Below are 21,497 nucleotides of genomic sequence, written 5' to 3' on the forward strand. Positions count from 1 at the left end.
CTCTTGAAGGAGTCCATGAGCAATACGGGTAGACGAGGGGGTAGTAGTTACCAGTCCGAAGTCAATACCAAGAGAGAGTCCGAATAAAGAAGTCCAAAGGGGAGATTCCAAAGAGTGGTCAAGAGTCCAGTCCGTTCCAGTAATAGCCAGTGATTTCAGTCCGTAAGGATAGTCAGAGATTGAATAGAACCTAAAGAGCGAAGTTCCTCGAGCTGCTTAGCGCGGCGGAATGAAGGAACTGGAGAGGAGCGGGCCACCAGGGGTTACCGTCAAAAAGTTGCAGAAAGATACATTGCATTCTGCCTAGAGATTCTAGAAAATTCTGAGCTTTGCTGCGCAGGCGCAGAATAACCCATTTATGTGATTCGCAGAGACCATGAAGAAGAACCTTGTTTATTTCATCACTTGATTTTTAAGTCATTATCCTCAATGTATGTTATGGTGACAGGAAAATGCAAAATCCTGAGACTTGCTTCCTGCTTTGATGGAGGGGAAGTAACATCACCCAACTAGACTCACATCTATTTTCCACTAGACTGTACAATACATTCAGAATGTACTAGTTTGGATTGCAGGTGGTAGTGGAAGGAACCACATTTTTTAAAAGTCCAGAATGTAACCCACATACACACAACCTGCAAGCAGAAAATTAGAGTGGATTGGGATGGACATATTTGGGAATACATAGCTTATTTCCAGTGTGCTAGTTTTTACCTGGAGAAAACCATTTTATGTATGGCAGAATATAAGGAAATTCTAACATTTTCAGTTATTAAAAGAAAGCTTATCACCATTTTAAACTAGAAAAAGCAATCACTTGTTATTCTGCTACTAAATTTTGACTTTAAGCTGGTAACATTTAGATTTAGAATTTATAAAAGAAACTTCCAAGTTGATTTAAACAGTAAACTGAAGACAAGTGCTTTTCTTGTGAAGTGCTTTTCTACATCTCCAGCTGAGGTCAAACTGATTAGGATTTGGAAAGACTCAATCACAGCAGGCACCTTAGAAAGCAAGTCCATTAATAGTTCTCTAATCTGCTATTCTAAACTGCTGAAAATGACAAACAAGATAAAACAAGTAATATAAAAGGTAAGCATGTGAAGAGAAACAGAGACATATTCATAAAAAGTGCAGCCATTATTCATTCATGTTTCCTTTTTTCCAGCCAAAGCAACTTAAAGTAACCAGAAAAGGGAGTATGTGCAGCCTTTAACCATTCTTAGTGCTTCTCCAGATATAAAAACTATAAGAGGCTGTGCACACCGGCATCTTTGGCTGGGTTGGGGGCAGAGTCAGAGCGTAGCGTCTACACCACCTTTGCCCCAGCTCTGCCCCCAGGCTGGCGTGATGCCGAGTGGCATCAAGGCGCTCTTCTGGTGCTGCGTCTGCACAATGCAGCCCTGAAGGAGCAACGCAAAGCCTTCGTGCCGCAGCTATTGCGCTCTTTGCAGTATGCAAAAAGGAGCTACTTTTTGCGGCCTGCAAAGGCCAGATCGGGCCCGCAGCGTGCGGTTGCTGCAGCCCTGATCTGGCTGTAAATGGGGCGGCTGCAGGCCTGTCTGCACAGCCCCTAACTCACACAGAATGAAAGTACCCTAATATTTGATGGTGTCTTCCAGCATGGCAGGGGTTGGATTGAATGGCCCTTGTGGTCTCTTCCAATTCTATGATTCTATAAAATAATAATAATAATAATAATAATAATAATAATAATAATAATAATAGAACCAGAGAATCATAGAGTTGGAAGAGACCACAAGGGACATCCAGTCCAACCCCTATCATGCAGGAACTCAAAATCAAAACACCCCCGACACCCCCTGGGAGCCAGGGCGGCTCATAACATTAAAAAACAATATAATTAAAAGCATACAAAATCTCTAATAGATGTATGTGGAGATGCCATGTAGCACCATCAAATTACATCCTTACTCTGCCATTCTAATTTTGAGAATATGAGTTTCAAGGGTTTTTAAAAATATCTGCTGAATCTTATTTTGCTAGAGTTCGCTTCCTTGTACCCAGCTCAAATTGTATTGTTTATATTTTCAAGTTGATTTTTTAAAAGTTAAAAGCCAAACTAAAACCCAAGAAACCATTTGATTCCTTGTATCCTACTTCTGAATTTTCCAAATTGATATTATTCTCTTATTGGGCTGTAGAAAATTGTACTGACTCAAAGAGTCACCTGAAGGATAAAAGGGCCACTTTTTGTTATTTGTCTTATATAATATACAATTAAATTTGTTCCATCCAATAATTTTTATTATTTTACATTCCATTTTTCCTTAACAAACTCAAATTTGAGTTATTTTAATCCCAAAGTATATTTGATTTAATTATTTTTAACTTCAAAGTATGTCTAATTGACATACTAAAGGGCCATCTTAAGGGGAACTAACTACATACTTTGGCTTTAGTTTCGCAAAATAAATCAAAGCTTCACATATTGACTGTGCTCCTAGATTCAGTCTGAATCTGGATGCTCAGGTTTCAGCAATTGCCAGAGGTAGTTTCCACATTTAAAACTAGTTTACCCATTAGTTGACATTCTTAAAGCTGTCTAATTTGGCCATGGTAACATGTGCCTTAGTGGTATCTTTAAGATTACAGTTAACATGTTCTAGGTGATTTCCCCTTGAAGAATTTCTGCAAATCCAAAACCAGATTAATGGAGACTGTTTTACACAAAGAACACAATTCCCTTGTTACAGTAGTTCCATTGGTTGTTACCCTGTTTCCAACCCAAAGTGCTGCTTATCACCTCTAAACCCCTATACAACCCAGATCCAAGGCAAACTGAAAGAACTTATCTTCCTGTATGAGCCTGCCTGAGCTCTAGGATCTTCAGGGGATGCTCTTCTCTTGATTCCACCATTCTCAAAGGCATTTTTATTAAAGAAGCTGCTCCCAGATTCCAGAATTTTCTTCCTAGCAAGGCTGGGATGACTTCTCTCTTGCTTTTGTTAGCAGGCTTTTTATGGCAGCAGGCTTTGAGGACATGACTGCTTTATAAGGAAGGGGCCTCTTTGTAGTGAGATGCACTACTATTATACTTTGCTTTCAAACCAATGCTTCAGTCAGTGCTTCAACTTTTTATTTTGTAAGCCATCTTGAGTACCAGTTTTGAAGAAAATTATGATGTGCATATGTTAACTGCTGTCCATATGACACAGAGAGAGAGCAAAGCAAAGGCAATTACTGTATGTACTCATACAGTATGTATGTACATAAGTCTAGAAATTTAGGTCAAAAAATTGACCCCAAAAACCTGAGTCAACTTATCCACAGGTCAGTGTGAGTACTGTACTTTAACTCTTATTTAAAAGAAGGAACCATCTCCTGATGAAAAGCAAAATTATAAAATGTGAAGCACTGACCCCCCTCTACTCTCTCATCCACCCAATCTGAAGAACAAGCACATAGAGTTATGTCTGCTGGAATTTTGTAAGTTCTTTGACATTATTTTACTTTGCTTCATCCTTAGATCCTTTGTTATATGCCCCTAAATTTTACCCTCAACTTATCCACGGGTCATAGCAAAATCCATAATTTTGGCCCCAAATCTTGCCCTCGATTTATACATGAGGTCGACTCATAGTCGAGTATACACGGTATGTCACAAAGGTAAAGATGACATCTAAGGCCCAACTATACAGGACATGGAAATTAGTATTTCTCTCTCATGTTATTTTATTTTAAAATTGCCTTATTATCTACAGTTTGGGATGGTAAGGACTGTGTAATTCTTTTTGTTCCTGCTGTCTGCCAAATAATCCCATCTAATCTTCATCCCTCACACCACATTATAGCCTGAATCCTATTACTCCCAGTTAAAGTAAACACGTTGAAACACTGGGATTTGCATAAACATTTACCTATAATTCAACAATTTACTGAGTGGGTCTACTCTCCTTGGGACCAACCAACAGATGTAGGCCTATGAGCCCTCTAAACAAGCCAGCATCCCGTGACATTCCAAACTATTACATATTAGCTGAATTTTCCACTGTCTACATCAACTTCCACCCCTGAACCAAGTTTTAAAAGTATTTTATTCTTCTTTCTTCAGGGTGGTCTGCTAAGACTTCATCTAAGATAAAGCTGGTGCACTGGTCTTAACTCTTTTTACATTTCTCAAAGAACTCTTTCTCTTCCTTGTTCATAAAATGTACTTAATTTGTTTGAAAATTCACTTTTCCTATTTTTTTTTTAAAAGACAGCTATGATTAAGGGACACATGTGCATACATAGCCTCTCTCACACTAGCTTTCTGCAAAGAACTCCCAAGTTTGAATAACAACTTGTAGTGCTGACATCTGAAAGACAATTTTCCACATGAACATGTATGCCATTTCTACCCTAGTAGCTCTATGATCTTGTGCCAAGCTCTCAAACTGCCTTTTAGTCTGGAGGATAGGGGAAGAATTTAAGAAACGGTTTGGAAGGTGAGTGGAAATTCTCACTAAGAGGAATTCTCCCAAAAAATATATCCTTGAACATCTACCACAGGCTATACTTTCCCTTTCTGTGACTTAATACATTTATTTAGAAATTAAGACAATATCTTAACTGCTGTCCGTGAAAAAACAATGTTGACCTCTATTAATTTGGATAATTTACAAATGTACATAATATGCACAGTTATAAACTCAGTGATCAAGTTAACTAGTATTTTGGAAACAAAATCAGACACCACAAAGTTGGCAATGTGCACAATTTTAAAAGTAATTACACTTCTAGGATGTTTAAAACATTTGAGTAATTGTGCTATTTAATCAAGCATGAGAAACTGACTACTTAAAGGCATGCAAATGCATTTCAAGTTGTCATTTTAGATGCAATGTATGTCCTTGAAACATTAATATATAGGTTAATACCTATGTATTAGGAAACAGCTTTTTATATGTATTAAAAATAGAAGCTTCTTATAATCAAAATATAGGAAACTGAATTATTTGTTTACATTAAACACTCAGACTATTACTATTTACAAATAAATTATTCTACAATTTTCAAAACCTAAAAACTCCTACCTATTTAAATCATGTATCACTTCACTGTAATTATATTTTGCATGACTTCACACATGAGTTGTTTTCCCAATAACTTAATAGTAATGAACATCAGGCTAAATCCAAAGTTAAGTGTGCAACTTTCAATCATGCAGTAAGAGTTTCCTTTCCTTCCCTTCCTCCTGCAGCCCACTGTCACCCTTCAAATTTTGCCTGAGCAGATTTTGGAGGAGATTTAGAGGGAACTGTCTCAGAAGAATGAAATCTGTCAGCAAGAGACCATTTCATGAAGGAAAGGCACTTTCAGACATAATCCACTGACTTCAACTACAGCAGTGACAGATATATTGCAGCTTAAAAGTCACACAGTTCTGTCCCCATAAAACAGCAAGCCTGGGGAGCATGATTCAAATTCATGCTACTGTATATTCATAACTAAATCTCTAAAAATGCAAATTTATGTACAGTTACTTGGTAATAAGTCCCAGAGACCTCACTAAGACTTTCTTCCAAGTAAACATTGATACAAGCAAGTTACAGGGCAAGGTTCCTATATACAAATCATGTTCTTGCTGTTGTGTAGTCTGTACACTACTGTATAAGTACTACAAATTATTTTCTTGCATAGAGCCTACAAAGCACACCAACAGCTGTGGGAAGAGATTCACAACCTGTGAAGCTGTGATTGAAACTGAAAGAAAAGTGGAGCAACTAGTCCTCAATCCTCAACACCAGAATTTGTTGGATGAGAACCATGTAAGAAGTTATAAAACTTCCTACTCCTGTTAATAACTTACCAGCTTTAATATACAAAATACGTAAGTAAATTATGTATGAATAATTTACTATATCGGTCATGCTGGGGGGAGAGACAATTGACAACGATGCTACAGATATGAAACTACAGAAATGTTTAAACAGATGTGAAAGTATATACACAGTATAAATACAATTTTATAGCTTGATTTCAGATGAACAGCAAATTATATAGTCTTCCTTCTTTTGTGCCTCAGTTGTGGACACAACCATATGAGAGAGCTAGTGTTTCCATGGCTACTGCCTGTATGCAACACATTACTGTCTATGTCTTTTTGTTCTTCATTTCTATCTCTTTCTTGCATGCACGCTGCCTTTAGATCACGGGTGAATGCTGGTCTTTCCCTGGAGGTACTCCTTTCCCTCAATCTTCTAAAGGGGGAACCCATTCTTTTCCTGGGCTTGTATAAAATCTCTGTCTTGTCTCTAGAATCCTCATTCTCTCTATTTCCAGTGCTGTCTGATTTTTCTGTTGTCTTGCTAATCATCTGCTGAATTCTCTTTTGCAAATAAGCCCCACCTATTCCATAGCTGCGTTGTCCACTGTTCTTGTTGCTTGCTTCACTTGCAAGAGATGAGGATGATCCAGAGAGATTAATCTGGCTGCAGTTATCAGATCTCTGGGGGTTACCAACTACAAACAAGGAACACTCAAAGTCAACAACATACTGACAGTAAAATGAATGCCTTTTTTAAAATCCATGTAATGTTACATTTGGATGCAGTACAAAAGGGAATGCAACCTGCAGTTAAGTAAACAGTGGCAAAAACAGGGCTGTTTAATTACTCAGAGAAAGAATAATCTAATTTTAGCTCTATAATGAGATGTTACCATTTACACAAAACAGAGCAGGAATTACTTTTATCAAAACGAGGTTCTCCTTTAAGGAGGAAAAGCCCTGACAAAATTTTAAAGAAATGAAATCAACTTAAAAAGATATAAAACAATCCTCAACGAGTCACATAAAAATGTGCGACAATTTTAATAAAGTAATGTTCAGCAAGAAATGCCAAATTCTCCTCACTAGTTTTTTAATTTAAATAAAATAAATGATAACTCCCCCCTCTCTGTGTGTGTGTATCCCATATATTGAACACATACACAAACATTGGAATACAAGTTCTTATCCTGATAGGAAACATTCTGTCAATTTCTTAGGGAAATGATACAGTAATTTTGAATTATTCCAAGTGTCCACAAGTCTACTTCAACTTAAAAAATGTATATATTGTTAATGAAATATAAGGTTCAACACTAAGCAAATTCCTAAACTATATTTAGACACACCAGTTCTTCATACGAACACACAAAGTTTACATTCTTTGCTTCAATTAATAAGTAAGGTATGCCAAAATCAATTCTATGACCTTATCAAGAAATAGAAAAGACAGACTGAGAGTTAAGCTATGTTAAAGATTTGTCACCATTACTACCTTTGCGTGGAGAGCCCTGTGGAGAAGCAGGAGGACTGGAATGCAAAGATGATGCCATAGATATATTATCTTCAGCTTGTTTTTTACTATTTGATTCTTCAGATAAACTCATTGACTTCTGAGGAGATCCAGCATCTATGAATATAATGTAGGTAAAATGCTCATCCTCATAATTCAAGGCTAGAAAGAAAAAAATATGCCCCCCCCCCCCAGGATAACTGAAAAAAAAGACCCCAATAACTGAAATTACTCCTGGCTCTTTCATCAAAGTTCAGTCTGTTGGTAATGTGAGGCTCATTCAGCAAAATGTCAAAATTTAAATGGGGTAAACAAAAAGATGAGATAAGGTTTATATATGTGAAACACACACCAACTCATACTGCTTCCAGTCACAGAATCCAAAAGAATCTGGAATAATCCTTGTTTTATTTAAACAATTTTAATGGAAGCCATTAGACACAAAGCAAGAAAAAAATCACATCCTTTTTGAGAAGTTATGTAATGTGTTGCGCAAATAATAGCTTTTTGCTTCCGTCAATATTTTTACAGTCCAAACAAAATATCCTTTTGACAGAAGAAAATACAGTGGGTCCTTGTTATACGCGGGGGATCTGTTCCGGACCCCCCCGCGTATAACAAAATCCGCGTATGCTCAAGTCTCATTTGTCCCAATGGCAGCACGCATGCACGCGCGCCGCCATTGGGACAAAAGTTCCTTCTTCCTCCCCTCCCTCGCTTCCCTCCTCCCTTCCCTCCCTGCCTCCCTCCCTTCCCTTCCCCTTACTTACCTTTCTCTCTCGTCGCAGCGGCTTGGCCTCCGCCGCCGCCGCTGCGGGGGAAGCCGGGTGGCAGCGGCGGAGGCCAAGCCTCGGCTTCCTCGCCGCCGCCATGAAAGGGAGTGATGGCGGTGCTGGAGGCCTCTTGGCCCCCAACAGCACCGCCACCCGGCCTTTCTGCGGTGGCGGCGAGGAAGCAGGGCTGCCGCACTGGAGGCCTTCAAGGCCTCCCGCGCCGGCATCTGGCCTCCTCCAGGCCTCTGCCGCTGTGGAAGGGCCGGATACCGGTGCTGGAGGCCAAGAGGCCCCAGCACCAACACCCACCCCTTCCGTGGCTGCGGAGGCCTGGAGGAGGCCAGGTGCTGGCGCTGGAGGCCTTGAAGGCCTCTGGCGCTGCTGCCCTCCGCGCCTCCTCTTCCCCATCTCCACGCCTTTTTTTGGAAGAGGAGGCGCGGAGGGCAGCAGGGCCAGAGGCCTTCAAGGCCTCCAGCGCCAGCACCCGGCCTCCTCCAGGCCTCCGCGGTCACGGAAGGCCTCTTGGCCTCCAACACCTCTACCCGGCCCTTCCGCGGCGACAGAAGCCGGGTGCTGGTGCTGGAGGCCTTGAAGGCCTCTGGCGCTGCTGCCCTCTGTGCCTCCTCTTCCAAAAAAAAGACGTGGAGGTGGGGAAGAGGAGGCGCGGAGGGCAGCAGCGCCAGAGGCCTTCAAGGCCTCCCGCGCCAGCACCCAGCCTCCTCACCGCCGATGCCGCCGCGGAAGGGGCGGGTGTCGGTGCTGGGGCCCTCTTGGCCTCCAGCACCGGTATCCGGCCCTTCCACAGCGGCAGAGGCCTGGAGGAGGCCCTGCTTCCTTGCCGCCACCGCAGGAAAGGCCTGGTGGCGGTGCTGTTGGGGGCCAAGAGGCCTCCAGCACCGCCATCGCGCCCTTTCACGGCGGCGGCGAGGAAGCCGAGGCTTGGCCTCCGCCCCCGCCGCTGCCACCCGGCTTCCCCCGCAGCGGCGGTGGCGGAGGCCAAGCCGCTGCGACGAGAGTGTAAAAGTAAGTAAGGGGAAGGGAAGGGAGGAAGGCAGGGAGGGAAGGGAGGAGGGAAGCGAGGGAGGGGAGGGAGGAGAAGGAAATTGTCCCCAATGGCGGCGCGCATGCATGCACGCCGCCATTGGGGACAATTTCTCGATTTGCCATCCGCGGATGCTCAAATCCGCGGATGGCAAATCCGCGTATAAGGAGGGCCGACTGTACAGGTTTCAGATCTGATGAGCAAATATTGCCTTCTCATAAGTTATGTTACTCATTATAACAAATTCCTGACATCTGGTGTCTCCATTCTAAAGAATGAGAAAAATAAAATGCAAGCTCAGCAAATGGAAGTAAAAGCTTCCTGTTGATCATATAAATGGTTAAGGAGTTGGGCTGTATCGTGATTTTTTAATGTCTATGTCCATATTACCTAAGAGAGTTGGGTGCATTTGATTTGGCTTAATTTGTCTCTGAGAAAAGTGAAGATTTTCTAAACGTCTATACAAATAAACAGACTTACCCTGTGTACCCATTACTTCTCTACCCATCTCCTGACTTCAACTTGCCTCAAACTCAGGTCCAAGCAGCTGCTACCATAAGGATGAACTTCCTGTCAATAATTACTTGCCTTGGACACTGAAGATCCCATAGTATCCCTCTGCCTTATAAACAGCTTTCAGCAAACCCACTCACCATCTGGGCAGGACTAAGAAAGGCTCCACTTGATCAGTAACAAAGTTGAGGAGAATACAGGTTCCATTGCAACAGGTAAATAAGACTATCAGAAGAATCTGAATTAGTCTGCAATCCATGCTCATCAAACATATTAAGAAAACAGGAACAGGCAAAAGCCCAGCAGGCCCACAGAGAAAATATCTCCAACTCTGCTTCAGATGCCCACACAGGGCCAATTCTATTTTGATTCTGTTGGTAAGCTACCTTGGAAGGCTTTGCATACAAAGGTGAGATACAAACAGTTAAAAACAGCCCCTCACACTGCTAAAATTCTGTCATTTTGAATTATGTTTTGACATAGCTGTATCAAAATGGAAACAAATGTAATATGCTATAAAAGAAACTTAAAGTCACCCTTTATAAAAATCATTTCTACCAATTTTATATAGAACTTTGATTTTAAAATTAAACATATACTCACTGAATGAGACATGGTCTTTTGCTGGTGCTTTTTTCCTAATTGGGTACAAATTAACAGCCGGAACCTGAAGGACTTGACTCATTCTGTTTTGTTGATGTAAATGAGCTTTTGCAGTTTGACCAGCAGACCTCAATGGCATTGGAGACATTTCTGCAGCTTTTATGCCTCGCCTTTCGCTTAAATTCTTTGTCACTGACATGGTAAAGAAAAGGAGTTCAATGATTTTATGCTCTAATTTACTGTTTTAATAGATTCAATAATTACTTTTGAAATGGGCTAACTCTGGAAACAGTAGATGACATGCTTCTCTGAATAATGACCTCAATTCAGACATAAATCATATTTAGTGTAAAGATCATTTGAAATTACTGTGACTTAAGAAAGTCATAAAAGTAACTTAGGCCGACTTCAACAGGCCTGGCTGGAGCCATGACTATCCTATCCATTGATCTTGCTACTAAAGATAGCCTTTTCCTCAAGATGTTTCCTTTCACTTTCCACTAGGTGGCATACCTAATTCATAAGATAAAATACTGCATACTGATTCAGTTGTCATTATCATAAATCTACTGAACTATGTTTAATCCTAAACCTATTTTTAAACCAAGTGCAGTTTTAGAATCAGAAGATGTTCAACAAATTGCATCTCTTACTGGCTTATGAGGAGAAAGATGTATCAGATGTATTTGTGGATTTCTGCTTGCTGGCCTCATATAGAAACAAGAAAGGATCTGCTGTGTGAATCAGTCAGTGAGCTAATAATATATTTGCTCTTTCCAGAAGGCAGTTTTTCTGAAGAGCTTAATGTACTCTTTATATATGGAGCCTTGTAAAGTTTCTGATTCAGTACAGAAAGCAAGCTTTTGTTAAGTTCAAGCAAATATGTGGATTTTGCATCATGTCATGTGACAGGATATACAGCTGAAAGCCACTACAAAAAAGTTAAGAAAACTGAAAGAAAACTTCATAATAATCACCCTTTCACCATCTGAGCAGAATTAAGTCACTGCTGCAGTTAAGAACCTGACCTTTGATTTTCTGCTCTTACTTACTACATTTAAAACAAGGAAATTTAGATTTTGAAATAATTAAAATCTCCATACTCTCTCATGCTTACATTTGTAATCTCAGTGTGTGTTGTATAAGCCATAACTAAATCAGTTACGGAATTACAGGCAACATATATTCCTGCTGTAAAAACAGCTTCATTGGCTATCGGTCCATTTCCGGGCATAATTCAAAGGACTGGTCCATACCATCTGAAAGACCATATCTCACTGTATGAGCCTGCCCAAATTTTAAGATCTTTGGAGGAAGGTTTCTCTCACTCCATCACCATCACAAGCATATCTGATGTGGACCTGGGAGAGAGTCTCCTCCGTGGCTGCTCCCAGGTGGTGAATTACACACACACACCCATGACAGTCTGGCTGACCAGTCTGGCTCTCTCCTTTCTTTTCATCTGCAGGCTAGTAGCATCTTTTTATTCAGGCAGTCCTTAGATTTAAAATCTATTTAACAGAAAGGGTTTGTGGTTGGCTTTTGTGTTTTTGTTTTATTTGTTTTTTTAAAATATGATCTATGTTTTTATATTGTTTTAATCTGCTTTTAATTGAGCTGCTATTTAATGCTTTTTAAACTTTGTATAAATTATGTTTAAACTGTGCCCTGTTTTTTAAATGCTGTAGGATGCCTTGACTCTTGCATAGGAAGAAAGATGAGATATGAATCAAATATATAAATATTCGAATGCAGTATTTTCTACATCGTGTAAAGTACATGATTTTACTGCCTGCATGGTGTAGTGGTTAGAGAGTTAGTTCTGAGTCTAGAGGCCAGGCTTTGAATCCCTGCTCAACCATGAAAAGCCACTGCTGTGACCCTGAGCAAGTCACACTCTCCCAAAGGAAGGCATAGGCTTCTGAACAAATATTGTCAAAAAATAAAAAGGTCACCATAAGTTGGAAACAACCTGAAGGTACACAACAACAATTTTTCACATCAAAATTTCAGAAATTATAGTCTTCAACAGACTTCAATATAGAGAACAATGAAATTTTAATAACTTAAATTTACTTCAAGCAAAAATGTAGAGAAGTGGAAAGGAAAAGTGTTAGAAGACAAAGATAGAATCACTTTTTCAGCTAGCATATTTAACATTGATTCACAAATCTGTCATTCCAAGTAAAATTTTGCTATCCTTGGAGACAACAGCCCCCTGGTTATTCAAAAGGCAAACTGCTGTGTGCATGAGTCCTACAGCCACTTGCTAGACATGATGCATGCATTTTCCAGCAAAGAGTTGTTAGACCTGCTCCAACCACTTGCAGAACTACCAATGAATTATGTAGGTTGCTGAGCAATGCAATCTTTAGGGGACATCATCCTTATCCAGTGCATATATACTGGATCCCTTATGGGAGAAAAGTGGGGTCTAAACTAAATAACAAAATAAATAAATAAATAAATAGTTTTTGGTGGGGTTTTTGGGCTATGTGGCCATGTTCTAGCAGAGTTTCTTACTGACATTTCGCCAGCATCTGTGGCTGGCATCTGATGCCAGCCACAGATGCTGGCAAAATGTCAGTAAGAAACTCTGCTAGAACATGGCCACATAGCCCGAAAAATCCACAAAAAGCTATGGATGCCGGCCATGAAAGCCTTTGATTTTACAAACAAACAAACAAACAAACAAACAAACAAACATACAAGAGGGAGGTTTAAAAGGGACTAGGTGGTTATATGCTACCTCCAAGATGAGCTGGAGCACGCATCAGGTGTTCAAGAGGTATATGAGAGAGCTACTGCCACCATGCCTTTCTTGTGGGCTGCCCAGAGCCATCTGGCTGGTGACTGTGGGAAGCGGGATAACTAGTCTAGGTATGGTCAAACACCATTCCTCTTATTTATGTGAGTTCATGAAGACACGAAGAGTCAAAGCAAAAACTTGCAAGTTTATCTCTGTTTGGAACCCCTCTTCTAAACTATCTCTCCATTCCTATCTCAGTAGAACAGGAGCAATTCTAAATTTTTGCCCCAGAAGAAGAAGCTGAAATATCAGAGATGAAACAATGTCACATAAGTAAATGAATCAAAAGATAAATTTATGTGGCTATTGTTTACCATGTTAAGAATAATCGTTAGAATTTTAGTAACTTCAATGTGTGATTTTGCAGTTTAAGAAATCAGTGATTTGCAGAATATGCATAGTGTCCTGTTTATACATTCTTCTCCCATAGCATCCTCATGAATTGCTAATCTTTTCAAATATACTCTGGCTGGCATGGCATGCTGCACTCTCTCCTGCTGTTTTCTTGTCTCTTTATAGGGAATAATCAACTCACCGATATCCTTTAAACTACTGATATGTAGTGCTAATGTGCTTTGTTTTTCTTGCTATTCACATTGGGTTACCTTTATTTTACCTTAACTGTGCAAAGCATTTACCGTAATTTCCAGCGTATAAGATGACTGGGTGTATAAGATGACCCCCAACATTTCCAGTTAAAATATAGAGTTTGGGATATACTCGCTGTATAAGATTACCCCTCTTCCAATGCACACCAAATAAAAATTAAAAAACCCATCAGATTTGATTTCAATATGGTAATTTTAATTCAAATGCTTATGACATGCAGGTACTTAGCAGGAAAACTTGTTGTATACAAAGCCTGCTTGGATTGGTCACCTCTCCCTGCCTGCCCAGCCCTCCCTATCTCCAAGATTTTCTTCTACCATACTAGTACAGCGCTGCCCTTGCTGCTTTCATACGGTTGCCACATACGGAGGGGATGTGGCCGTGGTCATTTTTGAGCTCCCCCCACCATATGCGGCGACCACAGATTCTCCAGTCCAGCTCAGAAATTTCAGCACCTGCTCTATAATATGACACCCGGTGTATAAGATGACCCCCAACTTTTGAGAAGATTTTCCTGGGTTAAAAAGTACTTATATGCCAGAAAATACACTACTTGGGCCAGGGGATATCAAGTATGCTAGGGGAATTTCTGCAGAGTGGTGATATGTGTGTACATTAAAAACTGAAGGCCACATTTGTGCAAACTCAGCCAAACACAACTGACAGGATGCCACATGTGCGTCTGATTCTTCTAGAAGCATCTTCTTTTATATACGGTATTTATTAATTCTGCACTAAATCTGTTTCACAAAAAATAAGGTTCTTCAAGCCTATTCCAACTTAATTGCCCGATTAACTTACAAGTGCTATATGCAGGTTCGCACTGAAGTGACATTATCTGGAATTTTTCTTCATCTGTTTCCACATTCAGATTTGACAGGTACTGTTTGACTTTCCTGGCCATCTGAGCATCCTCATACAACTTTTTGGCATTTAGCAGGGAGCTTCGCCGGGCCCGTTTTTTGTGAGCACCTCCTTGAACATCCAACATGTTTGAGTTTGTGCTGCCCTGGCTCAGTGACCTGCAAAACAAGACATCATCCAGGCAGTTCAGTTCAGCATCACTTTAGGAGTGGGAAGAATCCAAGCAGCAAACACTGAAGCACAAATACTCGTCCACTGAAAGCGCATGCTGATGTCAAGTTAAAAAGAAATGAACAGTGTTAACATAACATTTGTTTTAAAGTAATTTGAAAAACTCTTAACAGAATTAACATGTCCAGAAAAGAATTATTAAGCAAAAAAAGTGCACAGCAATTGAGAACTGAACAAATGCTATGTAGCTTCACCTTAATAGGTGTGACTAAAGCACTTCAGACGCTCACCGAAAAGCCTATTTCAATATTAGGTTTGGGACATAAGATGAAAGTTTCCCTCCTTCTGAATTGAGTGTATTAAAGTAATTTGTCTCAGCAGATTACAGTATCTGCAGAATGATTACTGAACTGCCCTTCTCTTTCTCTAAGCTTTTTCAAATACTTTAAAAAATTAGATGGGAGAAATAAAACAATAATCAAGCCTTCACAGAAAAGAAGGACTGTGCTCCTCTGGTAACAATACCTGTATAAGAACAATTGAGTTTTATCATTTTAACCTATTTCTGAACCAACTGGGAGGGCTTTACTGGAAGCTACATTTTCCCCACCCCTTTTATCAGAAGATTGTAATGTGTTCTTCAAAGAAACAAAGTTAAGTCTACCAAGAGAGATTAATCTAACACGTTCCTGGGAGCTGCCATAATTTACTTTTCTACTGAAGGAGAAAACACATACTGGCAGCGATCAAGAGATTTGTGTGTGAAAGAACTATGCACACTGCTGGATGATTTTCTTCCATGGTTTTATTCCAGCAGTTCCTCCTTTGGATCACAAGCTGTATTTTAAAACATGGGTGGTTCAGAGGAGGGAACTGCTGGAGAGAAAGTGAAAGCAATGTAAACCAGCTGCATGCATGAGGACTGTGATCAGAGGTTGTAGAAGTAGAAAATGTGTTTTGAAAACAGCAATGAAATTATTATTTCCAATGAAAGCCTTTTGTTTTCAGTAACAATACCTACAAATTTCCTCTCCTCATGTCTGTAACATAATTACTATCATTGGACAAAAACAATCTTTGCTTTCATTCAACATGTGGATTAATAGTTAAGTGGAAGGAAGTCCTATTTATCTTTAAAAACATGCACTCTGAACACGCTAAATTTTCCTCCTACTGTAAGGAAGAGCAGATAATTCATCTTGGTAAATTTTTAAATAATGGATCTGATCATAAGCACTGTATGTCGTATTTAACATGAGCAGTGAGAATTTTGATTCTTTATTGAGACCTCTATAAAGCAGCCATAAAACTTTGGGCATCTGGATAACTTGCTTCCAATCTAGCACAAGCAACAGAGGCTGTGGAAGAGGAAACTGAGGCCTGCAAGACACAATTTCTTATCTCTGTGGAAAACATGTTTTTCATGATTTTCTTCTAAGTTTGGACTTGAAAAAAAGTTAAAGATTCATTAAAAGCCCCATGTTCCATGATAGCGAGGATAAATAAATTAGAAAGAAGCTGAAAAGGAATAAATTTCTAAGATGGCTCACATAGGACCATGAATCTGAGATTCTATGGCTTTAATGTAACCTGAACAGATATAACAAGGAAGAAAGAAAAAGAAAAGGAGGATGACAGGTAAAGGAAATGACTGAATTGCATGCAGTGTTCTGGTAATTCTCCCGAGATCTCTACAAAGAAAAATGGGAAAGGGGAGAGATTAAGGGTCTATGTCCAATGATGCAACAAGGACACAAAAGGGATAGAAAAAAAAGTAATAGTATATTTACTAATAGAAAACAAACCAGGGACAGTTAGGAAATTGAGTAGCAGATGTAAATATTATGATGTAGTCAGGACCTGTGAAAGTTTCTGACAGGATAATGTGTAAGCTTAGGAAGCCTTATTATTATTATTATTATTATTATTATTATTATTATTATTAGAAATGAGTCTGCTATATATCTCATAAAAGCTGATAAAATTCTGTGTATCAACAGACTTCTTTCTTGTCAAGAATCTTACAATAATTCTATTTTAATATATCTGAATATACCCCAGTTTCATGAACAAAATTCAGTTCTAAGAACTACTGTTATTTCAAACCTCTGAGCACATAAGGATTACTGAGCACTTGATGAATGGCAGCAGATAGTATATATCAATTTTGATATTCTTACATATTTCACCATCCCCTCAACAGAGACATTTGATACAGAAAGACATATCAGCCACAGCATGTTCTTTTTTTAAAGAAGCTGATTCTGTTTCAATCACAGAACCATTTCAATCAGTTCTGCAATAATCCAACAGACATACAGTGGGTCCTTCTTATACACGGATTTTTTATACACGGATTCAAGCATACACGGTTTGAAAATGTTCCAAAAAAGTATAAATTTACCTTGATTTTCCATTTTTTATAAGGGACACCATTTTGCTATGTCATTATATTTAATGGGACTTGAGCATACACGGATTTTGTTATACACGGGGGATCTTGGAACCAAACCCCAGCGTATAACAAGGGTCCACTGTATGTTATATGTGCCAAAGTACTTCATTATAGATATAGCAAGTTACCCAAAAGTAGAGCACATAAAAACTTGAGGTCTTAAAGGAAAGGATTTTTTGAAAAGTGAGTCAAATTAATAAACATATAGGAATAATGGGTTCAGATAAAAAGAAATTCACAAAATTAAGAAGACTGTATCACCAATCTGTTGATATCAGATCAATAACAGGCTCGAAATGCTGCACATATTGAATATAGGAAAGTTCCATAATATTCACAAAACATGAGACGGACAGAGAAGCTATGTAAATAATAGCATTTGGGGTACTAATGCCATCCCACTTGGTGGCTTTGGTATGAGATACACTGGAATTATTTTTAATACTTTGCCAAATAAAAACTCCCTAAAGGTAAAGGTAGTCCCTTGACATGAATGTCTAATCATAACTGACCACCCCCTATGATTGGACATGACATGACAACCTTGTCAACAGGGAATACCTTTACCTTTATAGTATTAGCACATATTTTTTTTCAATTTTCTCAAGCAAAAGTTTAAACATAATATATGGAAGAAGAAAATAAAATTTCCTCCTTTATTTGGACAAGACTGCCCTTCTTAATCTAAACCAAATGTTATTCAGTGGCTCCCTCCTTTACCACCTCTTAACAATACTGGAAATCTAAAAGTTGTTTGTTCTGGGAATCAGAACTGATTTCTACAGACTGCTATCAAGCATGAGAAAGTAACTTGAAACACTCCAGAAGCCACAGGCAGATGGGATCTATAGTTCAAAACAGCTCAAAGACACCGTTGCCTATTTGTACAAAAAATATTTGACATATTAGCTAAAGGAAAGAAGAATCAAAATTTACTTCTCTACAGATTCTGTATCCCAGTAATATGATCTAACTTCAGCTATGTCTTCACTTGTTCAGGGTTTTATATGACTGTGAATAATGCACTCAAAGTAGTATGAATATGTTAGGCATACCTAAAAGCTGTGCACACAGAAATCCACTGTGATCAAATGATATGGTCTGAGCAATCAATATGTACTACAGGGATGGCTTAGAATAGTTTCCTATTCCTTAAGGAACCATTCAGTGTATGACACTTTCTGTGACTAGACTTACTCCCATGACTAAAATGAATATGGATCTCATATATCAAACCTTTCATGTCACATTCATCCCTGAACTGAAGCCACTCTTTGTCAAGAGGCAGGAGAAAATTACTGTGTCAGGACATCAAAGTGGCTGGAGTATAAAAGATACAGATAACTAACTACAGCATTACTCAATACATCTACAAAATGTATAGATATATAATTTAATCTATGTTACCCATTGAAAAGGAAGGAACAAATTGACACTTTGCTTCCTGACTCAATCAATATATACAAATCATAGAAACTAATTTATCCCTCCTATGCAAACTAAGGGTTTTAAAGATTTGGCATGCAAATCATTGCTGCATAATTCTATCAATACTGGGATTTATTTTCATTATCCTTTTAGGGAAAGGATCTAGAAAGATTTTCTTGAATTTTTGTGGATCTTGGCAAGCCCATTTCCATCACAGCCATGGCTAGAATGGCCATACCTGAACCTGAAACCAGGCTTCTAGTGCTAACAAGCACAATGCATTATCAGCATGCATGGATTTGGCCTGAGCAGTGGAAATAAGGCCCTTTGCAGAAAAATTTTCAACAGAGACACACCCTTGTGCACAGGCTGCAGCCTGCTCAAATGCCTCTGGGCACCTGTTGGTGACAGAATACTATGGCTTCTAGGAACCTCCATGTACCTCCACATTATAATTGGAGAGAATTCAACTAGACAGCTAGATTTACAAAATAAATCTGTTACAAGTATGGAGTTCATCTATGAGTTTGGTCGGAATGGAGTAGATATCCATTACCTTCTATTTGTCCATGTACAGACATTTTTTTTAGAAAGGCTGTAGCTGACACTCAAAGGATTAGCTGACAATTAAATTACACAATGTGAGCTTGAGCTGGTTTAATTTCAAAACATGTTAAAATGGGGGAAAATCAACAACTTGTATATAATTATTTTTCAATAATACAAAATATGACTGCAGTCAGATTCTTCTAGGATCCATGTTACCAGCATGGCACTAACTCCCTTCAGTTTGGAAATATTTAGAAACAATCACTGCAGGGTTAATAAAATGCATGCTCTTGTTTAGGTGCATGCACTAATGAGGATGCAGTATGTTAAAAGTTGCATAACTTTTTAAAAATTCTTAGTTGCATTAATCTCTACACTTACCCCAAACTCCTCCATCTCTTCTTCCTGTAAGCAAGAGCCATATACAATGAAGCATGTATTTAAAAAGAAAAGCAAAGGGGGAAAATCACAGTTGAAAGTCAGAAAGGAAAAGGATGAAGACAGAAAAAAGAGGAATGAAAATTTCAATCAGGTAAAAACACTCCTCAAAACAATGACATAATTTTTACTATGGAAAACAGAGACAAAACGTCTTACAACACATGGCGAATACAGAAACACACACAGCAAAAGGGCTGGGATTCAAAAAATCATGTTTGGGAGTAAGACCTCTAGTTAGGTAGGGAGGAGTGGCTCCAGTTAAGTTTGCAGATTTTTAAAAAAGAATAATTCCTTTCTCTATTTATATTTTAGATAGGTTTTTGGAATCTATCCCAAGGACAAAGTAATTAATTATAACCTGTACCTTAGCACTGATCATACTGCAGTAAACTTTTAACCATGATCATTCCATTTTAAAAATATACTGGGTCACATTTTTAATGCCAAAATGAAAATGAGCTGCCAAATTGCTTTGACTTAAATATGACTAGGAGTTTTAACTCTCCTAATACTTACATCCTGCATAAGCTAAGGATCTCATAAAAGGAAACATGCCTCTGTTGAACGGTGTTGTTTTTAAATAGTGTTTATCTATATGGGTTTTTAGCACTGGAAATAGCATTAACAGAACATCTACATTCATTTCACATTCACTTTCCAATGATAAATGCTAACCAACAATGAAATTAAACAAAATATAAAGACGTAAATGTACATTTATTGTTGCCTGATCCACTCCACCCTCATTTTTCTTTCAAATGTCATACCTTTGTCTGAACATCACAGCAGGATCCATGTTAGCTGAAGTCATTCTGATGACTTGACGAATCTCTTTGGCAATCATTCTGAGTTTCTCAAAATTTACCAAACCATCCACCTTTGAATCATTTCCTACATAATTAAAATATGTGCAAAAAGACTTTCAAAATAGTTCTGCAAATGACACATTATTATTCTCATATATCACAATGTATCATCAAATGCCAAAGGTCTTGAATTCAAGCATCAGTCAAAAGCACAAGAAGATGTAATGCAGAATACAGGTGTCAGTCAAAACTCAGTACAAACACTAACTTTATTTTCACTCAATTGTTTTATAGTGGCAGCTGTCAGCAGGAAGGAAATGTAACAACTGTACTATGTTCACTTTGATTTTTCAACAATGAAAAGGTCGTGAAAATGATGGCAACAAAGCTATTACTGTTTAAAAAATGGTTTTACCTTTTAATTCAGGCAAGGACAAAATAATGTATTCTCACCACAGCTGTCAACTCTTTCAGACCCATGCAAAGTTTATCTACAAAATGGGAATCCACTTTTAATTTTTTACTTATGTTCTCACAGTTTTTGAGAAGTGAAGTGATAAACTGAAAGGATAGAGTTTTTCTACCTTAATAGTTATACAAAGAGGGACTTATGACAGGGATAATTGGTAGGACAGCATGTTACAACTCGTCTTTCTTAAAGCAGTTAATAATATAGGGCACTTGGTCTCTTTGCATTTAGCCATCTCTTCCTATACTTTTCTTCTTTTGTGTCCTCCTGTGTTTCTTTCTTACAAAATGGTGAAGGCACCATTGGTTTGTAGATCAGTGTTATGGAAGGAAGTACTACACATTCTGCATACTGAAGAAAGGGCTGTATCCACACTGCAAAAATAATCAGGCTTGACACCACTTTAACTGCCATGGCTCCATCCTATGGAATCCAAGTATTTGTAGTTTGTAGTTCCCAGAATCCCATAACATTGAGCCATGGTAGTTAAAGCAGTGTCAACCTGGATTATTTTTGCAGTGTGGATGCAGCCAAGATGTAGTGTAGAATGAGGAAGGTAAAGAACACAGAGAGTGCCAGAACAGGTAACAATGCAAGTAGAAAAGCCTCATGTCTTTTGGAAAACATGACTACATCAAACTTTTCTCCTTTCCCTGTCCATATGTACTTTAATACCATT

At 38.7% G+C, this 21,497-nt stretch overlaps 1 protein-coding gene across 13 annotated transcripts in view; it reads right to left on the reverse strand.

Moving 5' to 3' along the window:
• The window catches only part of RAPGEF6 (Rap guanine nucleotide exchange factor 6), a 252,173-nt gene that overhangs the window by 34,339 nt on the left and 196,337 nt on the right, over positions 1-21,497 (reverse strand). For 6 of the 13 annotated variants that reach the window (XM_089530351.1, XM_089530380.1, XM_089530369.1 and 3 more), the window contains 6 exons: positions 20,311-20,434; positions 19,484-19,507; positions 14,437-14,657; positions 10,218-10,409; positions 7,269-7,403; positions 6,355-6,468 (listed from right to left, as the gene is read on the reverse strand). In XM_089530351.1, coding sequence (XP_089386477.1) covers positions 6,355-6,468; positions 7,269-7,403; positions 10,218-10,409; positions 14,437-14,657; positions 19,484-19,507; positions 20,311-20,434 — 810 coding nt within the window. The remainder of the gene's footprint in view (positions 1-6,354; positions 6,469-7,268; positions 7,404-10,217; positions 10,410-14,436; positions 14,658-19,483; positions 19,508-20,310; positions 20,435-21,497) is intronic. The other 7 variants (XM_089530408.1, XM_089530400.1, XM_089530360.1 and 4 more) reach the window with 3 other exon arrangements.

This window comes from Sceloporus occidentalis, unplaced genomic scaffold, assembly GCF_023333645.1.
Source record: "Sceloporus occidentalis isolate IW3139 unplaced genomic scaffold, rSceOcc1.0.p SCAF_1, whole genome shotgun sequence".
NCBI classification, from domain to species: domain Eukaryota; kingdom Metazoa; phylum Chordata; class Lepidosauria; order Squamata; family Phrynosomatidae; genus Sceloporus; species Sceloporus occidentalis.